Source organism: Apodemus sylvaticus, chromosome 9 (assembly GCF_947179515.1).
Source record: "Apodemus sylvaticus chromosome 9, mApoSyl1.1, whole genome shotgun sequence".
Classification (NCBI taxonomy): Eukaryota; Metazoa; Chordata; class Mammalia; order Rodentia; family Muridae; genus Apodemus; species Apodemus sylvaticus.
In genome coordinates this window covers 5,936,211-5,956,577 of record NC_067480.1, presented here as the reverse complement: position 1 = coordinate 5,956,577, position 20,367 = coordinate 5,936,211, and the positions used below count along the sequence as shown (strand labels likewise).

The 20,367-nt window shown below is 46.9% G+C and overlaps 1 protein-coding gene across 1 annotated transcript in view; it reads left to right on the top strand.

Moving 5' to 3' along the window:
• The window catches only part of Lama1 (laminin subunit alpha 1), a 134,513-nt gene that overhangs the window by 4,510 nt on the left and 109,636 nt on the right, over nt 1-20,367 (top strand). Inside the window, exons 2-3 of the mRNA XM_052193520.1 lie at nt 17,222-17,392; nt 17,677-17,789. Of these exons, the coding sequence (XP_052049480.1) occupies nt 17,222-17,392; nt 17,677-17,789 (284 nt within the window). The remainder of the gene's footprint in view (nt 1-17,221; nt 17,393-17,676; nt 17,790-20,367) is intronic.

Sequence of the window (20,367 nt, the reverse complement as noted above, 5' to 3'; positions counted from 1 at the left end):
GCTACAAAGCTTATTTACACGCTTGTAAGGGATTCTTCAACCCGCTTCTTTTCCACTGTAATAATCTACACCTCCAGACAACCAAGTAATCAATGCATCGTAAAATTAATGAGCAGGAAAAAGTTTCTTCCTAGACGTAGTTTAGTTAAGGTCATGAACTTTGGTTGTGTTGGAGCTTGCCTGTCAGGTAGCTATTGCAGCATAAAGCACCGCACACCAGCTGGCTTCACTGCATTCCCCTCCCCCCATGTGAGGGGAGACAGTCCCTGCTCACAGAAAGCTTTAATAATAAATAGCAGAGTCCTTCCACTTGGTCTTTGTTTTGTCAAGGCCGGGTCAGGAGCGCTTTCTCGGGTTAACTAGTTCCCACTCTTGTGGTGGGGGAGGGCACAGACAATGGGAGCAGTGTGGGGCTTAGTGGTTGATAACATTCTTGTCTAGGTAAGCATTTATCTCCAAGTGTTAACTCAGAAACGGTGGTGGCGGAGGCGTGCCACCGAGCTATCAGCAGCGTGCTATCAGCAGCGTGATTTCGGTTTGTGTGCACTTAAAAAAAAAGTCATTCATTTGAAGTTTCAATCTCTTCATTCCAGAAGTTAATCTGCGCGGTCTGATCTGCTGACTCCGCGGGCCTTAAATTCTTGTACTTCTTCAATCTCTGGTGGTAATATTGCTGTTCGATCAGCAGCGATTTATAGACAGGGCCAGCTTTTATTATTCCTGAAGGTCTTTCCTGAAAAATTTTCCATGGTTCCCTAATTTCCTGCTAGATCCTTAGGAAATTCTCTGCAATCATGCAGATGCTGGGGGACATTTACACTTACCGGATCATTTTTAGTTTAAAAGGAAAAATAAAAAAGGACATTCCAGGCCACAGAGGTTTCTCAGTGGATAAAGTGTGTGCTGCCCTGCCTGATGACCAGAGTTTGATCCTTGAAACTCACATGGCGGAAGGAGAGAACCAACTCCAGTAAGTCCCCCTCTGACTGCTACACATGTGCTGTGACAGAAGGCATGCATGCATGCATACACAAACATGCACACGTATACGGTACACACGTATCTCCACGTTGCTGGTTGCAAAGGATCACCCTTGAGATAAAGAGAGAACTTCACTTATAAAAGCTGGTGACTGCCTCAGGTCCAGAAGCAGGGCTTCTTCCCTCTCAGCATGGCTCCCTCCCTGATTTCTCGCCATTCACCTTATCTCTTTTTCCTTATTACTCTGGTTCAACTGTGCTTTCTAGTTCCTTTGTTTTTCTTTTATGCCATTTATCCAACTTGTTTTTCTAAAGTTTTATTTCTTTCTTCATTAACTCCCCCTACCTTTTCTGTTTTCATTGGAAATAGCCATTAGCTGCCTGAATTATCAGCTAGGTGATCTAGTGCCATACCAGTTAGACTAATCCTGCTAAAGTGACCACCCACTGTCACCCTCTGCCCTCTCCCCTCCTCCACTGTCACCCTCTGCCCTCTCCCCTCCCCCACTGTCACCCTCTGCCCTCTCCCCTCCCCCCACTGTCACCCTCTGCCCTCTCCCCTGCCCCCACTGTCACCCTCTGCCCTCTCCCCTGCCCCCACTGTCACCCTCTGCCCTCTCCCTTCCCCCCACTGTCACCCTCTGCCCTCTCCCCTGCCCCCACTGTCACCCTCTGCCCTCTCCCCTGCCCCCACTGTCACCCTCTGCCCTCTCCCCTCCCCCCACTGTCACCCTCTGCCCTCTCCCCTGCCCCCACTGTCACCCTCTGCCCTCTCCCCTGCCCCCACTGTCACCCTCTGCCCTCTCCCCTGCCCCACTGTCACCCTCTGCCCTCTCCCCTGCCCCCACTGTCACCCTCTGCCCTCTCCCCTGCCCCCAATGTCACCCTCTGCCCTCTCCCCTGCCCCCCTGTCACCCTCTGCCCTCTCCCCTGCCTCCACTGTCACCCTCTGCCCTCTCTCCTCCCCCCACTGTCACCCTCTGCTCTCTCCCCTGCCCCTACTGTTACCCTCTGCCCTCTTCCCTCCCCCCACTGTCACCCTCTGTCCTCTCCCCTCCCCCCACTGTCACCCTCTGCCCTCTCCCCTGCCCCCACTGTCACCCTCTGCCCTCTCCCCTGCCTCTTGAGCTTCATGTCTTGCCTTCCTGCAGTGGCTTCCCATACTCTGTCTAAACCAGCCTTATCCTAGCAGGACACCCGCCTCTAAGTCAGGCTGGTTTCTGTCTGCAGCACAGCTGATGAGGATCCCCTCTCCTGAGCTGCAGCCCAGTGCTCCACCTCAGCCGGAGCCTGTGTTACAGCCTGCAGCTCACTGCTGCCTCCTTACAGCTAGGGTCCACTGCCTCACTTCTAAATCTGCACTGGATTCTGTGCTAAACCCGGATTGCCATGAGCGGGGGAGGGGGAGAAAGGACATTTTTCTTACACTTCTCAGTATTTCTTAATACACGCGGAACATCACAGATGGCTCTGGGTCTGTGGAAGTAAATGATGTAACACCCACTGTAGCCCAGCGTGCGGGTAAAGAGTTAGATGTTCAGAGGCACTTTGTCAATCGTATCGTGCGTTATGTTAGACTTCTCTCTGGTTCTTAGTACTTAAAGGTTGGGGGGGGGGCGGTGTTAGTGAGAACTAACTTCACATAGATGACAGTTGTTAGGCGGGGTAAATTAGTCACAAGGAGAGTTGTACTCTTAAGATGAAACCTCTGTGGAACTTAGCTCTAATTAAAGTCCAAAGACTACTTTATCTGATATATTCTCAGAAGAAGCTGGCAGTGACCACTATAGCAAGGATGGCCATGACACTTGAGGCCCCCGGTGCTGAACAGTAACACTGTAGTTGTGGATGAGCCTTCAAAGTTTCAAAGCCAACAGGGAGAACGGGGTCCTCTCAAAATGTTGATTGAACTCTGAGCTTACGTGATTTTTGAAATCTGGGGCATGGGTGTGGTACACATTTCAGGGGAGGGGTGCTCACTGCAGAGCCGCAAGTGTAGGATCTGAAAAGATGTCTGCTCTTAAACAAAGCCTAAGGCCTAAGCTTCAAGTCCAAACCATCTAGCAAGCCACTCAAGGGCTCAGCACCTTTAGAGATACATACATCTCCAGAGATGGCACGGGAAACTCATCCCCAGCTCAGTCCTGTCCCTGACTCCTATATCTTTCTAGATTTCCTTTGACCCAATAAATAGGAGTCAGAATTTAAGGCACTGGAAACTTTCCCATCCATCTTCAGTTCTACCCTCTGGGGTTTCTAGTTCAAATATTTGTTTCCAGAATAATCTCTGTCACTTGTCTGATCATCTGTACTTTCTCTCTTCTCCCGATTCAGAAAATCCCTAAAGTATTCTGTTTTTTTCTAGCATTCCTTTGTTTTTGAAGGCGATGCTTCTCTGACTCCCTGCTGCTCTGCCCCAGGCTTGCAGGAGGTGCTGTGTGTTCAGTCTGGACATTCAGAATGGGGGAAACTAGACGTATTTCTTTTGAACGTTCTGCTTTTGGGAGTTGCTTCCATGTTTCTGTAAGGGATTAACAAGTTCCTGCTGGGGTTTGTGTTTTGAAACTGGGTCTTACATTTTTGTCTATGCTGGTCTTGAATTTCTGAGCTGCAGTGATCCTCCTGCCTCAACTTCCCAAGTAGGCAGGGCTGCAGGTGCAAAACTGAATACCTTCCTTAGGAGCAGAACAATGCCCTGTATGGGGCTGCTGTCATTTCAGTTCCGCTTGCTTGTTTTTGTGTGTGTGTGTGTCTTACTCCTTCATACCCGTGTCCTTGTACCGAGGCCGTGTTGGAGCTGTATGACATGGCACATCTTGGAAATTTTGTGTCCTAGCTAGTTTTATGTCAGCTTGACAGAAGCTAGAGTCATCTGAAACGAGGGCATCTCCTCTTCAATTGAAAAATATTGCCTCTATCAGATCTAGCTGTAAGGTATCTTCTTAATGAATGATTGATGGGAGTGGGCAGCCCGTAGCGGCGGTTATGCCGTCCTTGGTCTGGTGGTCCTGGGTGCTTATCTGCAAGCAGGCTGAGCAAGCCATGAGGAGCAAGCCAGTAAGCAGCACCCCTCCATGGCCTCAGCATCAGCTCCTGCCTCGAGGTTCCTGCCCTGCTTGAGTTCCTGTCCTGGCTTCCTTCAGTGCTGAACAGTGATATGGAAGTGTAAGTCAAATACATCCTTTCCTCCCCAAGTTTCTTTGGCCATGGGGTTTCATCACAGCAATAGCAACTCTGACTGAAACACAGATCCCGGCTGCCTTCCTTATACCGAATCAACAGCTGCTCGAACATTTCTCATTTCTCACGTTCTGTGTGGATTTGCTTTTGAGTCTGCGAAGCTCAAAAGTGTGTGCTTGAGAAAGAACTGTCTCTGTAACATAATTCTCAAGAAAGGGATTTCAGGACTGGAGTCCCAGGTGGACTTGCCCGCCATTCAGGTTTTATAGCCGCCTGGTGCCTGCAGACTGTGCCCCTCGTCTCCATTTTCTTGGAGAACTCAGAGCTTGCCTGCCTGGCTCTTTGGGTGGCAGGAGAGCATTTTTGAACGGTTTCATACAAGTTCCCTCTTCAGGTCCCACGTAAGACTTTAATAACACAGATCCCCAGGTCCTAACCCAGGGATTATAAGGTATTTGGTCTGTGATGGGACCTAGTCATTTTCATTTCCAAAGATTCTCTTAGATGATTTGGCTGTGCCACCGAGATTACAAACCACCCAGTGAACTTGCTGTGTGGCAGACGCAGTAGCACGGGTGCTCAGGACCCGTAGAGGCCCCCCCCCCGCGTGTCTGTGGGGTGAATGCGTCTTTGTGTGCCTTTGTTCCTGGTGGGCTGCTTTTTTGTTGCTCCCGTACTTAAGCAAGCACGGTCCCAGTTTGGCTTCGGTGGCTCGCAGGTCCTTATTTCAAAGATGCTCTTGATCAAGTCTTGGGTCCCTCATGTTCTGGGATAAGATCTGGGCTGGGGTGAGGGGTCCTGTAAGGGACTGATTGATAGACCCCAGCAGAATTTATTAAATGCATTCTATAGTCCAGCTCTTTTCTGCCCTTTCCTGTCTTCTTTAAATGCACCGCACAATCCACAGGTCCTTCTCTCTGGGATCGGGAGTCACTTCTTCTCTCCTAGGACCAGCCTGCCCATTGCCCCTGCACCTTATCCAGTTGGGTAACTCTGGGGTCTAGCTGTCCCCCATCACTCTCGTGGGTGTTGTCACCTGTGGGGGATTTGTCTCACTTCCTTTCCTGGCTTCCATTGGAAGCTCTCATTCCTTACCATCTGGTTGATTACTTTCCTGCTAACTCTACCTATCTAACAATACGATGTTATACCTTTGTTGTTACCACACCCGCAATGTGCTCCAACCCAACCCACCTATGGGTTGACCTAGAGGGCAGCCAGCCCCCTTCCTGGCTTCTCTGTTTCAGGCGTATGATAAGGTAAGGCAGCGGCTGCTCCAGACAGGACAGAGGCGGAACCTGTAGCAGGGGCCCTGCTGTGGGTGCTGGGTGCTGGGTGCTGGGTGCTGGGCTGAGTCTAATACAGCCTCAGTCTAAGACAATTTTGAGAAAACCCAGAAAGCTCTTGGCACACCATTCCTTAAGTGTGAAAGGACTGTGAAGTTGGTCCTGCCCTTAAAAAGGAAGTTCTAACCCTTTTAAGTGGCTTGCTTCTGTCTGCTGAGTGCAGCTTACAGGGCTTTCTGCTGTGACCTGCCTCACTTTCCGTGGCTACCTATTACCTACCCCGTAAACCTATGGTCCCCACTTCTGTGAAACTTGACTGCTTTTCGTAACTCGGTGGAAGCCCCTCCTCTCACCTGGGGCACTCTGACTTAGTCCTTCTCTGGCAGATTTCATAACCTTCTCTGTGTTTGCTTGTCTTTCTGTTTATAATTCTAATACCTCATCCGGCACCCAGCAGTGACAGGACTGAGTGGATGCGTCCTGGATGGCTGAGTGAATGTCCCAGTACAAGCAACAGGGGCTGGGGAGGAGTGTAGGGCACATCACTTAGACATTCAGTCAGACAACATGCTTGGGAGCATGAGGTCCAACCGCAGTGACAATCTCCGGGTTTGGTCAGGCTAGCCCGGGGTGGCTGGAACCTGAGTCACCCAGACAGGCCTCAGAAAGAGAACAGGGAAGAATCTGGATAGCAGTACTGGGGCAGAGGTGACCAAGCAGTTTTGGGACCCAGGACTGAGTTCACCATCTCGAATAGCACACAAAAGTAGAGGTCACCTGGTAGGAGATACACTCTAAGAAAAGTTTTGGCTTCAAGTAGAGTCACAAGAACTCTTAGGCCAGTCAGGGTAGCCAACTGCAAGAGCTCCACGCAAATTCAGTAAGTCCCTGTCTTAGAAATAAGGTGTGGAGGGGTTGAGGAAGATACCCAATGTAGACCTAATTCACCTGATATACACGCATGCACACGCATGCACACGCATGCACACACAGGCACACACAGAGTGTACAATGCATCATTCTTGCCTTCTGCGGGTGTTAATAAACATTGCTGTTATTTATCTGTCTTACTTTACCTCCCACCCCATTCCTTCTTGTGTGAGAGAGTCCTCGTCCTGGGTGAGTGGCCCAACCTTTGCCCCCATGCAGTCTTTTGAAGACCCCCTTTGCCTTCTTCTGTCTCCTAGATCCAAACCTTCTGGTGAAACAGAAATTCAAGTTCTAAGGCACCCCGGGGACAGCTTAGCAATTTCTACAAACCAGCCAGTCAGGAAATTATGGCAGCAGTTTGATCCAATCGATAGAACATTTTGGAAATTACTGCTTAGTGCTGTTGAGTCCATCTCTCTACAAATCACATATTTCTCTTTGTTCATCACAATCTTTAATTTCTCTCAGAAAGTTTCTGTCCTTTTGGTGTATTGGTCTTGAACATATTCCATAAAACGTTTTTTGTGTCTGTCTGTGTGTACGTATGGGTGTGTTTGAATATATGAGTATGTGTGTGTGTATGTATGTGAATGTGTGTTTGAATGTATGAGTTTATATGTGTATGTGTCTGTTTGAATGTATGAGTGTATGTGTACGTATGTGTGTATGTGAGTGTGAATGTGTATGTATGGGTGAATGTGTGTGTGAGTGTGTTTGAAGGCATGAGTATTCTGTGTGTGAATGTGTGTGTGAGTGTGTTTGAATGTATGAGTGTATGTGTACGTATGTGTGTATGTGAGTGTGAATGTGTATGTATGGGTGAATGTGTGTGTGAATGTGTTTGAAGGCATGAGTATTCTGTGTGTGAATGTGTGTGTGAGTGTGTTTGAATGTATGAGTATATGTGTGTATGTGTGTGTGAATGTGTATATATAGGTGTATGGTTTTTTGAGTGTGTGTGTATGTGTGTGTGTGAATGTGTGTGTATGTATATGTTTGAATGTGTGAGTATGTGTATGTGTGTATGTGTGTGAATGTGTATGTATGTGTGAATGTGTGTGTGTATGTTTGAATGCATGAGTATCTGTGTGTGTATGTGTGTGAATGTGTGTGTTTGAATGTGTGAGTATGTGTGTGTGAATGTATATATGTGCGTATGTTTTTTGAGTGTGTGTGTGTGCATGTGTGAAAGAGAGCGAGCGGGCGAGTGTGCTTTGCTACAATAAGTGACAGACTGCCTGGGTGCAGCTGTGAGTGTTTTGTGGGGAGAAGGCTGAGGCTCCCCAACAGATTGTCAGTGGTCTCTGTTTATAGAATTGTCTTCATTTTGGAGCTGTTAACATTTTGTTCTCCTAATAATAAGGTATAGATCTTCGCTTTTATGAAATCTCTAGAGTTCTTCCAAAGGTAGTCACACTCAGAAGCTCTCCTGTAGCAGCACGAAGTAGCTGTCTGGATTTCTGGTTAAACAGTTCCCGAACTGCTGAAGGAGGCAGGATCTTGCAGATCATTCTGGTGAGGTTTGTGCCAGGCTTGGCAAGACTGGTTCAACTCAGTGTCAGAGCTGGAGGGAAGCCCACGTGGGTGATCTCAAAGTGTCATTCCCCTGGGAGCTGGGGAGGCAGAGAGCCTGCGGCCCCAGCCCGAGCCACTGATTCAGCACACCTGCAGGTGATCTGCAGACACTGAAGCCGAGGCTTCTCTGAAGCTCCCTGTCCTCTGTGCTGTGTGCACACCTCACAGTGACTTGTCTTGTTCGTGGCTGGGGAGGGTCAGCCTTCATGGTGCTCATTTTGTAAGGAGAAATCTGATCCACACGGAGTGTCTTGCAAGTCTCTTTAAGGCTGCCTGAGACTAAAGAGCACCAAAGCATGTATACACGTTTCCCTCCGCCTGTGCTACATAGTAAGTTTAGGGTGTGAAGCGGGCTTGGTGAGAGGCCAATAGCACCCAGTGATACAATGGGATGTAGCAACATCATGCAGAATTTGACTTGTGTAGAGAGAGAATGTGAGAGAAAGAGTTGGAGACAAGGGATCGGTTCCTGTAACACGTGTGGTCATGTGTGAATGCTTATGTAGCCTGTGTGGTCAGGTGACAGCTTTGGCAGCCCAATGTCAGGGGACAATGCTCCTTGAGCTGAGTAAACACAGTGTTAGTGAGGCTGGAGAGAATAACACGAGATCACACAAAACCCTGTGAACCTTCGTCAAGAGCATCCGCCTCGCTTCCTAAGTCTGTGTGCTACCATTCCACAGGGTGGCAGCCATCTCTAAGGGCTTTCGATCCATAAAGTGTGTGCTGGATCAAAAGCAGGGCCAGGCTGAAGGGTCCAGGTACCTTGTGCAGCACGCCTTAACTGCTGAGTGATCTCATTGGTCACTGTGGCAGAGGGACACTGGGAAGGATGACCCCGCACTGCACTGGAGTTGTTGCCAGGCGCGCACATAATCATATAATTCGAGGAGGCAGTGTAAAATGAATTAAGGGGAGGCTTGTTTAAATTATTCAAAATGCCAAGGCCATTCAGGCCTAGCTCTGCACAGAGGGCAAGTGTGCCTGTGACTGCTCAGAAAGTTACCCTGCACGTGCCTGGGGTCACAGCAGGCATATTAACAATTTAAATCATCAACAAGAGTGCAGAGGTGGAAAAGAATGAGAAGGCAGAGCTGAGACCGGAAGGGCCATAGAAAGGTTTGCAGAGAAGTTTTGGTGGAGGGGGGGAGGCGTATTTGGGCTGGCTAGAAAATGGTGAATTATCTAGTCATGGTGACTGAGGCCTGTAGTCCAGCACTTGGGAAGCTGAGGCAGGAACAGCTGGACTTTGAAGACAACTCCAGGCAACAAATCATGACCCTACCTTAAAAAGAAAGTTGAGATGTGTGTGTGTGTGTCTCGAGGGAGGGGTGCACTTTCTGTGAAGTAATGATTTGGATTGGGCAGAATGTTGAAATCACTGCCCTTGGCACTTCGTGATTTGTGTGTGTGTGTGTGTGTGTGTGTACACACGTATGTTTTTTCTCTGTAACTAAACTTAACTGCTGAGCCCAAACCCTCAATATGGGTAAATACAGGCATTGAACAAATACCACACTTGGGTGCTAAAGAGATGACTTGGTGGGTAAATCACTTGTTGTGCAAACATAGAGACATGAGTTAGGTTCCTGGCTGGCCCTCACATGATGCAGGTTCTGAGGCACAAGCCTGTAATCCTAGTGTTCTTACGGCAAGGTGGGACTAGAGCTGTCAGAAGCTCCCAAGGCAGCTGGCCTGCTGTGAACATACAGACAGATGAGAACGTGTTAGTCAAGATGGAGATGAGAACTGATACCGAAGGGTGTCCTCTGACCTCCACACCTGCACCACACACACACACACACACACACACACACACACACCTGTACACACAGAGATAAGTATGCACATGCACATCACACACATGTCCACATGCTAGCACACATACACATGCACACATGTGAGCACACACAGGCACACACACATGAGCACATGTGAGCACACAACATATTCATGAACTCACATATACACATAAGATACCAGTTTATAAGAGAAGCCCCATTAGGGGCCTGACCCACACTACTGGACACTCTCCGACAGACAACATTTGTGCCTAACTTGTTTCTATCGTTTGTTTATCAACAGTAGGAATCTGGCTTTGTCAAGGACACCTTGAGAGCGTTGCTATGGAAATGGGCTTTTAGCAGAGCCCTCCTCCTGCCTTTTGCTCACCACCCACTCTTGTTTTGAGATCAAACTTCTTTTCATCATCCCACAGGAGAGAAAGCAAGCCTGGCGTGCTCCCTGCCTTGCGTGCCTGCGCAGACTCCCAGGACGCTGGCCTTGGCATTCTCCTTGCAGTGCGGATCACTGCTCTCCTTTCCTACATCCTCCTCCTCCTCCTCCTCCTCCTCCTCCTTCTCCTCCTCCTTCTCCTCCTCCCTCCTTCCTTCTCTATCTCCCTTTTCTTTCTTTTCTCCTTTCTTCCTCTCCTTTTGTCTGTAGCTTTCCCCCACCTTCCTCTGCCTCCCTCCCTTCCCATCCTCCTGTCTGCTTTTTCGCTACCCTACATGGGTCCTAGTACCTCAAACCTTTTCTTTGACTAGTCACCAGTGATTAAATTGCTTTTCTTCCCCAAACCAATCATTTGCTTTTGAATCAGGAGCCTGTCAGTAGAGGATCTTTCTCTGTCTAGGTGGCTCTCTTCCTAGAACTGATGCAGGCCACCTTTTATTTAAAAAAAAAAAAAAGCACTCCTAAGTGTGGGCTGTTTCTTTACCTGAGTAATAAAATAACTAACTAGTAACTTTCAGATCCTTGTCCTTGAAAGTAAATGGCCTGATTTCCATTAGACTAGCAATACTGTCTTGTTTATTTAAACCCAGACTTTGATGTTCAGCGTTTAAACATGTGAAAATACTGGTCTTTGATATACAAAGCAAGTTCATGTGGTAGCAATTTAAATAATTTTTACTTTATAACAAACACAGCTATGACCACTTAACCACAGGCCTGCACTCCGGGAAGGGCTCCGCAGGCAGCTTCATCCTGGGGCACGGCTTGCTAACGCTCACACAGGCTTTCATGGGACACATCAGCCACCGCGCAGGCCTGTTGACACAGTCAGGAGACACTACACAAGAGGAAGTGTGAGGCAGTGGCTGAGGTAATGCGGTGCGCTGCCCCACAGTGTGGCTTCAGGTTAAGGAGTAGATGTTATGCACTCTAAAATAAGTGGCAGGAACAAATGTCGATGGTGGTATTATGAAGATACAGACTGGCAAGACTCATTGTAACTATCCAATAACTGCTTGTACTGAACTGTCGGCTCAGTAAGTTTGCTTCTGTCAGCATCATAAACCCAGCCATGATGTGCTATGCTGTGAGATGGCTCAGTGACTGGAAGCCTTGAGGCCCCATACATTTGTCGTTGTTACTTTTCAAGACAACGTTTCAACGTTTCTCTGTGCAGCCCTGGCTGTCTGTACTTGCTCTGTAGACCAGGCTTGCCTGGAACTCAGGGACCTACCTGTCTCTAACTCCCTAGTGCTGGGATTGAGGGCACAGACCACCATGCCCAGCCTGTTGAACATTTTTACCGTGGTTCTAGGGGTGGGATGCAGAGTCTTGGGCATTCCCAGCTCTTCCTTGTGAATGTGACATGGTCAATCTCCCTGTGCATCCCAGGAAGTTTCTGCCTTGGCCTCCAGAGCGGTGGGATCACAGGAGTGTGCCACCACACCCAGTTTTCCAATGCAGTCTACACTATCACCGGCGCACACGCAGCTCCATGTCGCTGCAAATATTATTCTGAAGTCCATACCTGTTCATAAAACAGTTCTTCCAACAATACGCTCACATTGAGACAACCGTGGTCGTGTCTCCTAGGAAAGGAGCAGAGGCATTAAAAGCGTGACTTACAAGGAGCTCGTGCATGGCGTCGATCATTCAGATAAATTGTGACACCTGCACAGAACACAGAGCGTCAGGACACCGTGGTAGCAAAGCAGGGTTTCCTTGACAGTCATTTTGTTTCCTCATAGCAAACGTCAATCTCAGACTCATTCCTTAGCCACTAATCAGACAGTTCCATTCTTGGACACTTTGATATTAAAAAGTCACCCCATGTCAACAGTTCTATGAGATACACTCTGCACTGGCGCTAGGGAGATAACTCAGGTAGTAAAGTGCTTCTGGTGTAAGCACGAGGGCGCAGGTTCAGTTGCCTAGCAGTGCACAACAGGCAAGGTGGGGCTTGGTGTGTGTGTGCCTCCCATGCAGGACAGCTGGGCCAGGGTGGAGACAGACAGGGCAGCCTGTCTCCCTGATCCCGTGAGCTCTAGGCTCACTGGTCTTAAAATTGAGGAAAGCATGCAATGTCGACCTTTGCTTGCATATAGATCCCCTCCACGTGCACACAAACACACAAGCACATTCACACATGTACACACACACAGATACACAAACATGTACAGACACACATACACACACACATGCAAGCACACACACATGCAAGCACACACACACTGAAAGAACCTTATTCTGCTTCATCACTATTTCTAATTAGGTGTGTGTATGTGCATGTGTGTGTGTGAATGTGCTTGCATGTTGTATGTGTGTATGTATTTGTGTATGTGTGTTTGTGTGTGTATATATATGTGTATGTGTATATTTGTGTATGTGTGTGTATGTGTATATATGTGTATGTGTGTATGTGTGTATAAGTGTATGTGTGTGTATGTGTGTATGTGTATATGTGTGTATTTGTGTGTATATGTGTGTATGTAGGTATGTGTATATATGTGTGTATGTAGGTGTGTGTATATGTGTGAGTATTTGTATGTATGTGTGTATATATATGCACATGTGTGTATTTGCGCATATGTGTATATGTGTGTGTGTGTATGTGTGTGTGTAAATTGAGGAGTAAGAACATTATTTCACTCTTTCTAATACCCTATAGACTTTCAGTTGAAGACAAAAAGGGAGATTTCACAGATGTGGTGTAAATGTGGTGTATAGAGCAAGAGGCTTTGCGTTGGTGTCTGTTATGCCCCAGTGAGCTCATCTTCACCTCACTGTGGGCGTGTGGTCTGTGGTCCTGCCAAGCTGGCTTTAGTCTTTTATTTTGATGCTGAAGCTGGTTGGTACACATCTTCAGAACAGAGGCTTAACTTCTATCATACACAGGCACATCTCTACAGTTTTCTTGAGGAACAATAATTGAATTAGCATGAATTGTGACCAGCTTGTGATTATCCTGGAGAACCTGTGGGGGACGTGTTTCCATAAATAACTTCCGTGTAAACCTCACCCCCATCATCTCTCCTTGAGACCCGCCTTGCCTCGACACCGAGCTTGTGTTAGACATCATTAAAATATGCCCAAATGTCTGTTATTGTTAATGACGATCCTCTTACTTCATATAATGTCCACTCTTTCATTTTCTTGTAAATTGTTCATTATTTTGTACATTTAGCAAAGGTGATAGGGATGGGCCAATCAGGCATCCTGTCAGCAATTGAAGTCGTACTTGCTGCTGAGCTGTCCTAAGCAAAATACCTCTGGTTCCAACAGGCTGAGTGACAAAACCACCAGGTGTGTCTTAGACAGCTATGCAAAGGGTCGCAGCTGAGTGTGCGGCTCTTGAAGGCACAGGTCCAGGGCTGTCATAAACAAATGTTCACAAACCTGGATGAACCACTGCACCCGGCCAGAGGGAAGCACACCCCCTAGTGGAGAAGACACCAGCCTTTATGTCCTCGATGGATCCAAAACAAATGGCTGTGTGTTATGAAACACACAAAAGAGTGAGTGGCCAGGATATGAAGAAGATAAAGATAGATAGACAGTTAGATAGATGATAGATAGATAGATAGATAGATAGATAGATAGATAGATAGATAGATAGATAGATAGGTAGGAAATGCTCAGGTCAACATAAGACTACTTGTCAAAGTCTTCAGGGCAGTGTCTTGGACCCCAGTGTGAGTGGTGCACAAGCTGGGAGCCCTCTTTCTTATCTCTGGGTTCAGCAGTGAATTTGTAGATGCATCCTGGGTAAACGAGAGATGAAGAAAGAAAGCCCTTCATAAATGAAGACTAAAAGTGGTTTTGGATACTTTAAAAAATCATGAACTTTAATTTGGGAACTTGAATTCTTTTCTCAGATTTTTCTGAGATTTGAATCAGTGACTTTGACTTTTGTGAAAGTCGCCTTTGTTTTCCAAAAGGAAGGACGCTGTTCCAGGCTAAGCCGTTGAATTATCTGACTGTGTAAAACGTTCCCAATCTTTTGTTTAGTTCTAGGAAAAGGTTATCTGAGCACATTGCCAGGTTCCTTTAAATAGGAATTTCATATCCTCCTCTTTGTGGACCATCACGTTGACTTCTGTTATACATTAGATACATTCAGCATTGTATGGATGTATCCTTTTCTCCCCAAGATGGAAATGCATACTTGTGCACACTTAATACACACTGGCATGCATGTGTATACTTACACACAATTGCATGCTTGCACACACTCTTATTTCTAGGACCTGAAGGACTGACTCTGAATTGTTTGAGAAGTTTCAGATACTTCTAATAATAAATTATTTAACTACTAGAAATGTCTGGGACAAAGAGATGGTAATTGTGTAATATTATTTTTTTATCTATAGGTTGGTGGCAATTATTTGTAACCTAATCTTAGTCAGGGAACTTTCCACTGCAGCAGCTCAGCCCTGAAGGGCCTTCTAGAAGGCCAGGAGTGCTCAGGCTGGGAAGAAAGGGGGCAAAACGGGAACAGCCAGCAAATGGGGACGCATGTATTTCATGGTCTGTGGCGTCTAGTGTAACTAAGTTTACAGCTTCTAGGTGCTGATGAAATGCATAGGCATGTGAATTATTCTGCAGTGTGTCCTAAATGGGAGGAAGAAGAGATTACTCTTGTAGTAGCCATAACTAAAGGAAATGACTTCCCAACAGAAGCATAGAGTCTAACTTATCAGGTGTATGATGTGCAAGTCACATCTGCCTTGGATGCTTCTTTGAAAGCCAACCTTGCCTTCTCGTAGGTCTGAGTGGATTTCCTGTCACTTCCTCTACCACCTGACACTCACACAGTCAGTTGCCCTGGGTTGAAGAATTTCTTGAATACTTGAATACCAGACTTGACAATGATTCAGTGGCTGGAAAGAAACATACACACATACAAACAAATGTTCCTATTCAAATTGTTATCTCCAGTCTCTAATTCTGGCTTCCTTTAGCCTTCCAAGATGTGGCCAGATGCAACAGGGAATGAGATATTTACTCTATAAGATGGAAATAAAACATGCTTTTGTGGGGCATAGTTTTTAGCCACCCACAGGCCTCAGCTCCGTTGACTTGAGTGTTCCTATGAGAGTTGAACTGCTGGGTAATCCTAATTTATGTGCAAAGACTCTCTGAAAGACTTATGTTTTTGAAATACCTTGTTGTTAATTCTTTGAAAATGTCATGGAATGTAGTCACTGATAAGTGGATATTAGCCCAGAAGCTCTGAGTACCCAAGACACAATTCACATAGCAAATGAATCCCCAAAAGGAAGCAGAGGTCCCTGGTCCTGGAAAGGCTTGATCCAGCATTGTAGGGGAACACCAGGACAGAGAAGTAGGAGGGGGTTGATCAGAGAACAGGTGGAGGGAAGAGGGCTTATGGGACTTGGGGGTTGGGGGGACCGGGAAAGGGAAAATCATTTGGAATGTAAACAAAGAATATGGAAAATAAAAAATTTAAAAAAAGAAAATGTTAGCAACGTATTTTGAACATTCTCATCACCCTCCCAACCCTCCCACCCCCCACCCACCTTCGAAAGTGCCTCTTTCCCTACCAAGTACTTTGTGTTGTCCAGTTTGTTTTAGGATTAAAGGCTGCTCAGGGCTGTGGTCAGCCTACCCGGGGTCACATCATTTAAAAAAAAAAAAAACCACCAGCAGCAAACATCTGGCTGTCCTCTTCCAGCAGCTTGTTGTTAAGAGAACCATTTTTGTTTTATGATTTTCAATCCTAAGCCTTTATAATTAAACACCACTGAAAATACTAGGTAGTACTCAAAGATCAAAGAGATTCCTTCTATGGAATTAATTCAATGGTATGTTATTAAACTGGACATAAACATTTTAGAAATAATACTGACCGTGTGTGTGTGTGTGTGTGTGTGTGTGTGTGTGTGTGTGTGTGTGCAGGGCTGCAGATGTGCTAGGCAAATGCTCTACCACTGAGCCACATCCCCAGACCTAAGTTATTTCCAAGGAGCATATCACGGTCTCTGATCCGTGAAGATGGAAATCTGTGGAGTCAGAAGCTCCGAGGCCGGCTCTGCTCCTCTCAGAACTGTTTACAAAGTTCCTTCCTGCATATGTCCTCCTCCACCTCGTTCACACTGTAATTTCTGTATCTTTATAGCATCTTTGCTGCTGTTACCCACCTTTATCAAGATAAAGTTAAGTCTCAGGACAACCCTAATGGGGACCTTGGTCTCAGGGTTGTATAGAAACTGCTTCTGAATACTCTGAACCTGCCCTGAGCCCAGCTACTTAGAGATAAAATCATCAAGACAAAGAGACTGGACAAAGGCAGAGATTATCTGTGTCAGGGAGAATTGTAAAATTCTGATCTCTGTGTTCTGAAGGTTTAGTCACACAAGAAAGCAGGCCATCTTTAGGGAGAAAAGAAAAATCACATGAAATTACGGGGAAGACCCTGCAAGTCCTGCCAGCGACAGCAAGCAGCTGTCTCCATCTTTGAGGCAGGTGGGCAAATTTCTTTGTACAGGGTGTGAATTTATAACTTGCCTTTAGATACATTGTTTCAACATTTTAATAGGAAAATTGCCATCAGAAACTAGAAGGATACACTGAGAGTCTGGGTTCTCTGGTTATGGTTAAGGCCTATCTCTTCATCTACGAGGTTAAGCTCTGATGCATTTCAAGATGAAATGAAGGCATCAGGAAATCCCACCTCTAGCCATTGAGGTTACCCACTGATAATTGCTCTTGCTATTTCAGATAAAATATCACCTGTGGTAAAATGCTCAAATCACATGTGCTTAAGAAGCCCAGACTTTGAGAAAGATACGGAACATATTTATCCAGAAAATTCCTTCTTGTGTTCCGGTCTTTCTCCCAGATGTGTCCTGTCTCAGAGTTTCACGTCAGTGAGACTTCAGCCTTTCGAGTACCCAGTGTTGGTGGAAGGCTCCTTCATTCAGCACGTGGATTTCCAGTCCTCTTTGGATCTGCCTATGAAGCGGGCCATACAGCTCAGCCGGGCTGATTTGACTTTTGGACTTTGACTTTCAGGCTTGTTCCCTGCCATTCTCAACCTGGCCACCAATGCCCACATCAGCGCCAATGCTACCTGTGGAGAGAAGGGTCCCGAGATGTTCTGCAAGCTCGTGGAGCACGTGCCGGGCCGGCCTGCGCGGCACGCCCAGTGCCGGGTCTGTGATGGTAACAGCACAAATCCGAGAGGCAAGTACACTCCCTATTCATAGCAACGCACCCCACCCGTGATACACATTCTACAACTTAGTTCTGTGTGTGCTCTGCTTTGCACATGCTTAGCGTGTTCTGTCTGTGAGCTCCACCCCAGGTCCACCCATGGGAATTCGTGTTTTCTGAAGCAACTGAAGTCGTTGGCTGGAAACCCCCAGACACTGCTCACTGTGCCTGATCTTCCACTGCACTGGGTTTAGCAGTGTAAGAATGAAAATCCAAACTTGAGAGCTGTGGGTTGTTTTGTTTTCTTTTAACAGAACGCCACCCGATAGCACACGCCATAGACGGCACCAATAACTGGTGGCAGAGCCCCAGTATTCAGAATGGGAGAGAGTATCACTGGGTCACCGTCACCCTGGACTTACGGCAGGTAGGTTGGGCCAGGCCCGCTGGAGATGCTCCACAGACCCCGGATATACGTATGCGTTGGAGTGTTTGTTTTCTAACATGTTTGTCCAGGTGTGGGGTTGATACACAGTACTCTGTGGCACCACTTCTTCACCCATATGGTCCTGGTCCAAGGCCAGAATGTGAGGGTAGATCTGGCTGGGTCTGTGGTGTGTGTTGGGGTGGGGGCTATGGGTGGGTGAGGGGCAGGAAAGGCAGGTCATGGTAGAAACCTAGGGTTGTTTGTTGGGCAGGTAGGTGCAGCCTGACTAGTCGGGAGCCCTGATGTAGGATCTGGACTGGATCTGACCAGTTGGGGAGGGTCAGGCAGACTCGCCAGCTTGACCCTACAGAAGGGCACGCAGGATCAGGCTGGGCATAGTGGTTGGGTATGAAGTCTGGATGTACTTTCTTACCACTTTGCATGAGTAACCCCTGCTCGTTTCTTTCTCTGATTGGTGGTGTTTGAGACGCTCTGGTTTTGGCTCAACCATTTGTGAAACCAATGAGAGTCGATGCCTGTGCTGGCCTCACTTTTAAGGAAAAGACACGCACGTGTCTTGGTCTGGTGTGCTGTTGTTAAGGGCTAAAGTTTGCACAGCAGCACGCATGTGAATTCTTCTCCCTTTCGGGTGTATAGGCACAAACCCTCAAGAAGTGATGCTACTGTCAGTGTCACTCAGAATGCACATTTTAGGACTCTTGGCTATTATGGTTATCAGAATTTTAGGTCCTGCTCACTACGTTGAAGTACGTTTCCTATGCTGACATTTTTCAGCAGAGCAGAAGGATTTCTGCTTTGAGAAATGCCATATTAAAAATTAATACGCATTAGAGAAATGAAAACCAAAGCCACAGTAAGCCACCATCTCTCGCCAATTATAAAAGAAATGGCATCCTTACAGTCCTGGTTGGTGTATCAGTGATGCACCACCAGGGAAAAGCCAGCAGTGGCTCCTTAAACCTTTAGATATAGAATCAGAATATGCTCAGCTCTTCCCCCCTCAGCAGGTATTTAGCCCAAAGAACAGAACCAAGAGCAAACAGTCACAGTTACAACAGTATTGGTCTCAGAAGGCAGAGGGTGATGAGAACTCAGATGTCCATCAGCAGATGAATGGGTCTACGGATGGCAACACACACACACACACACACACACACACCATTCAGCCTTGAAAGCAGATAAAATTTAACATGAGTACATCTCGAAATAATTTGAAGTGGCATAAGACACACACAGGAAAAAACATTGTGTGATTTGGAGGTGGTAGGCAGTAGATGCTAGAAAGAAAAAATGGGAGTATCTGATGGGGATGTCAAATGATGGTAAGAAGGTTGTTTAGGTGGGTGATGGTGATAGTGAAAGAAAAAGCATGAATTAATCCAGTGTAATCATTACGTTTAATTGGCTGAAATGGCAGTTTTAAGGCTACCTATATTTTATTAGTTTTTTTTATTTTTGCCGCACTGTGAAGGGCACAGGCATTGCATCAGCAGGGATCTGGTCAGGACAACAGAAAACACATGAGCTGGGCATGGAGAGAGGCATATTCAATGCCAGAAACTGGCTCTACTGTATCAGAGACCTGAAAAGGGGGGCAGAAAGTCTCTTGGGCTGTGATTGAGATGGAGGGACCAGGGAAGGTTTGGAACTGTTAGCATCTGGTTGGGTGAGAGCCTCCCCACACTGACTCCATGGCAGAGTAGGAGACTCCTCTCAAACTTCCTGAATAGTGGCAAGTGGAGCCAACTATTGTAGCCCTGTCAGGGGTATCTCTTGAGGAAAGGCCAACAGAAAAAGCCAGGTGACAGGCACAGCCTAGCAGCCTCCCTCTGCAGGGTTCAAGTCTCTTGAAGCTTAAATTACAAGTCCCTGCTTAGTTTTGAGGGTCACTTTTAAAGGATTATTTACTGACCAATATACAGAAATTTCTGGGTGTCAGCTGGAGACTGCCGAGCACTCTCTTCCTCATTGCTGCCCTGTCGTTGTCCGACTGTCCTGCAGTGAAGATGTGCTCTCCTTTTTATGAAGGAAAATGTCAGGACAGAGCAGCTGGGTCACTGGCTCACACAGGGCGGTAGCTCCACAGGAGGAGACCAGGATCAGTTCCCCAAATCTGAGTTTCTTCAACACTGCTGGCCTCCCTCCCCTGATCTCCAAGCGCTGCTGGCCTTTAAGCTATGACATTATGGGGTGGTTGTCAAGGGTCCTTAGAGCCTTTTTTTTTTCTGACTTTGTCGAGTTGAGCTGAGCCTCTGGACCTGGCTGTGGAGCCCAGTGGGGTCCACACCCCTGCAGGTCTGAGAGAGCAGCCCTTCTGTGTTTGGAAGTGGCTGATAGAACTGGGTGCTCTTTACCCCACAATGTGGAGAATACAAATTGGACTGGTGCTTTTGTATTTCCTTCAAAAGAATTTTTAAAGCCTCCTCAAATATTTTCACCAGGAGGCTCGGATCTGTGAGTCCAAAAAAAAAAAAAAAATCCTTTTAAAGATAAAATCTGTTTTGTGAGAAAGGAAATGTTCCCTGTGCACCAAGAGAGGAGCGCCTTACTTTTTGTG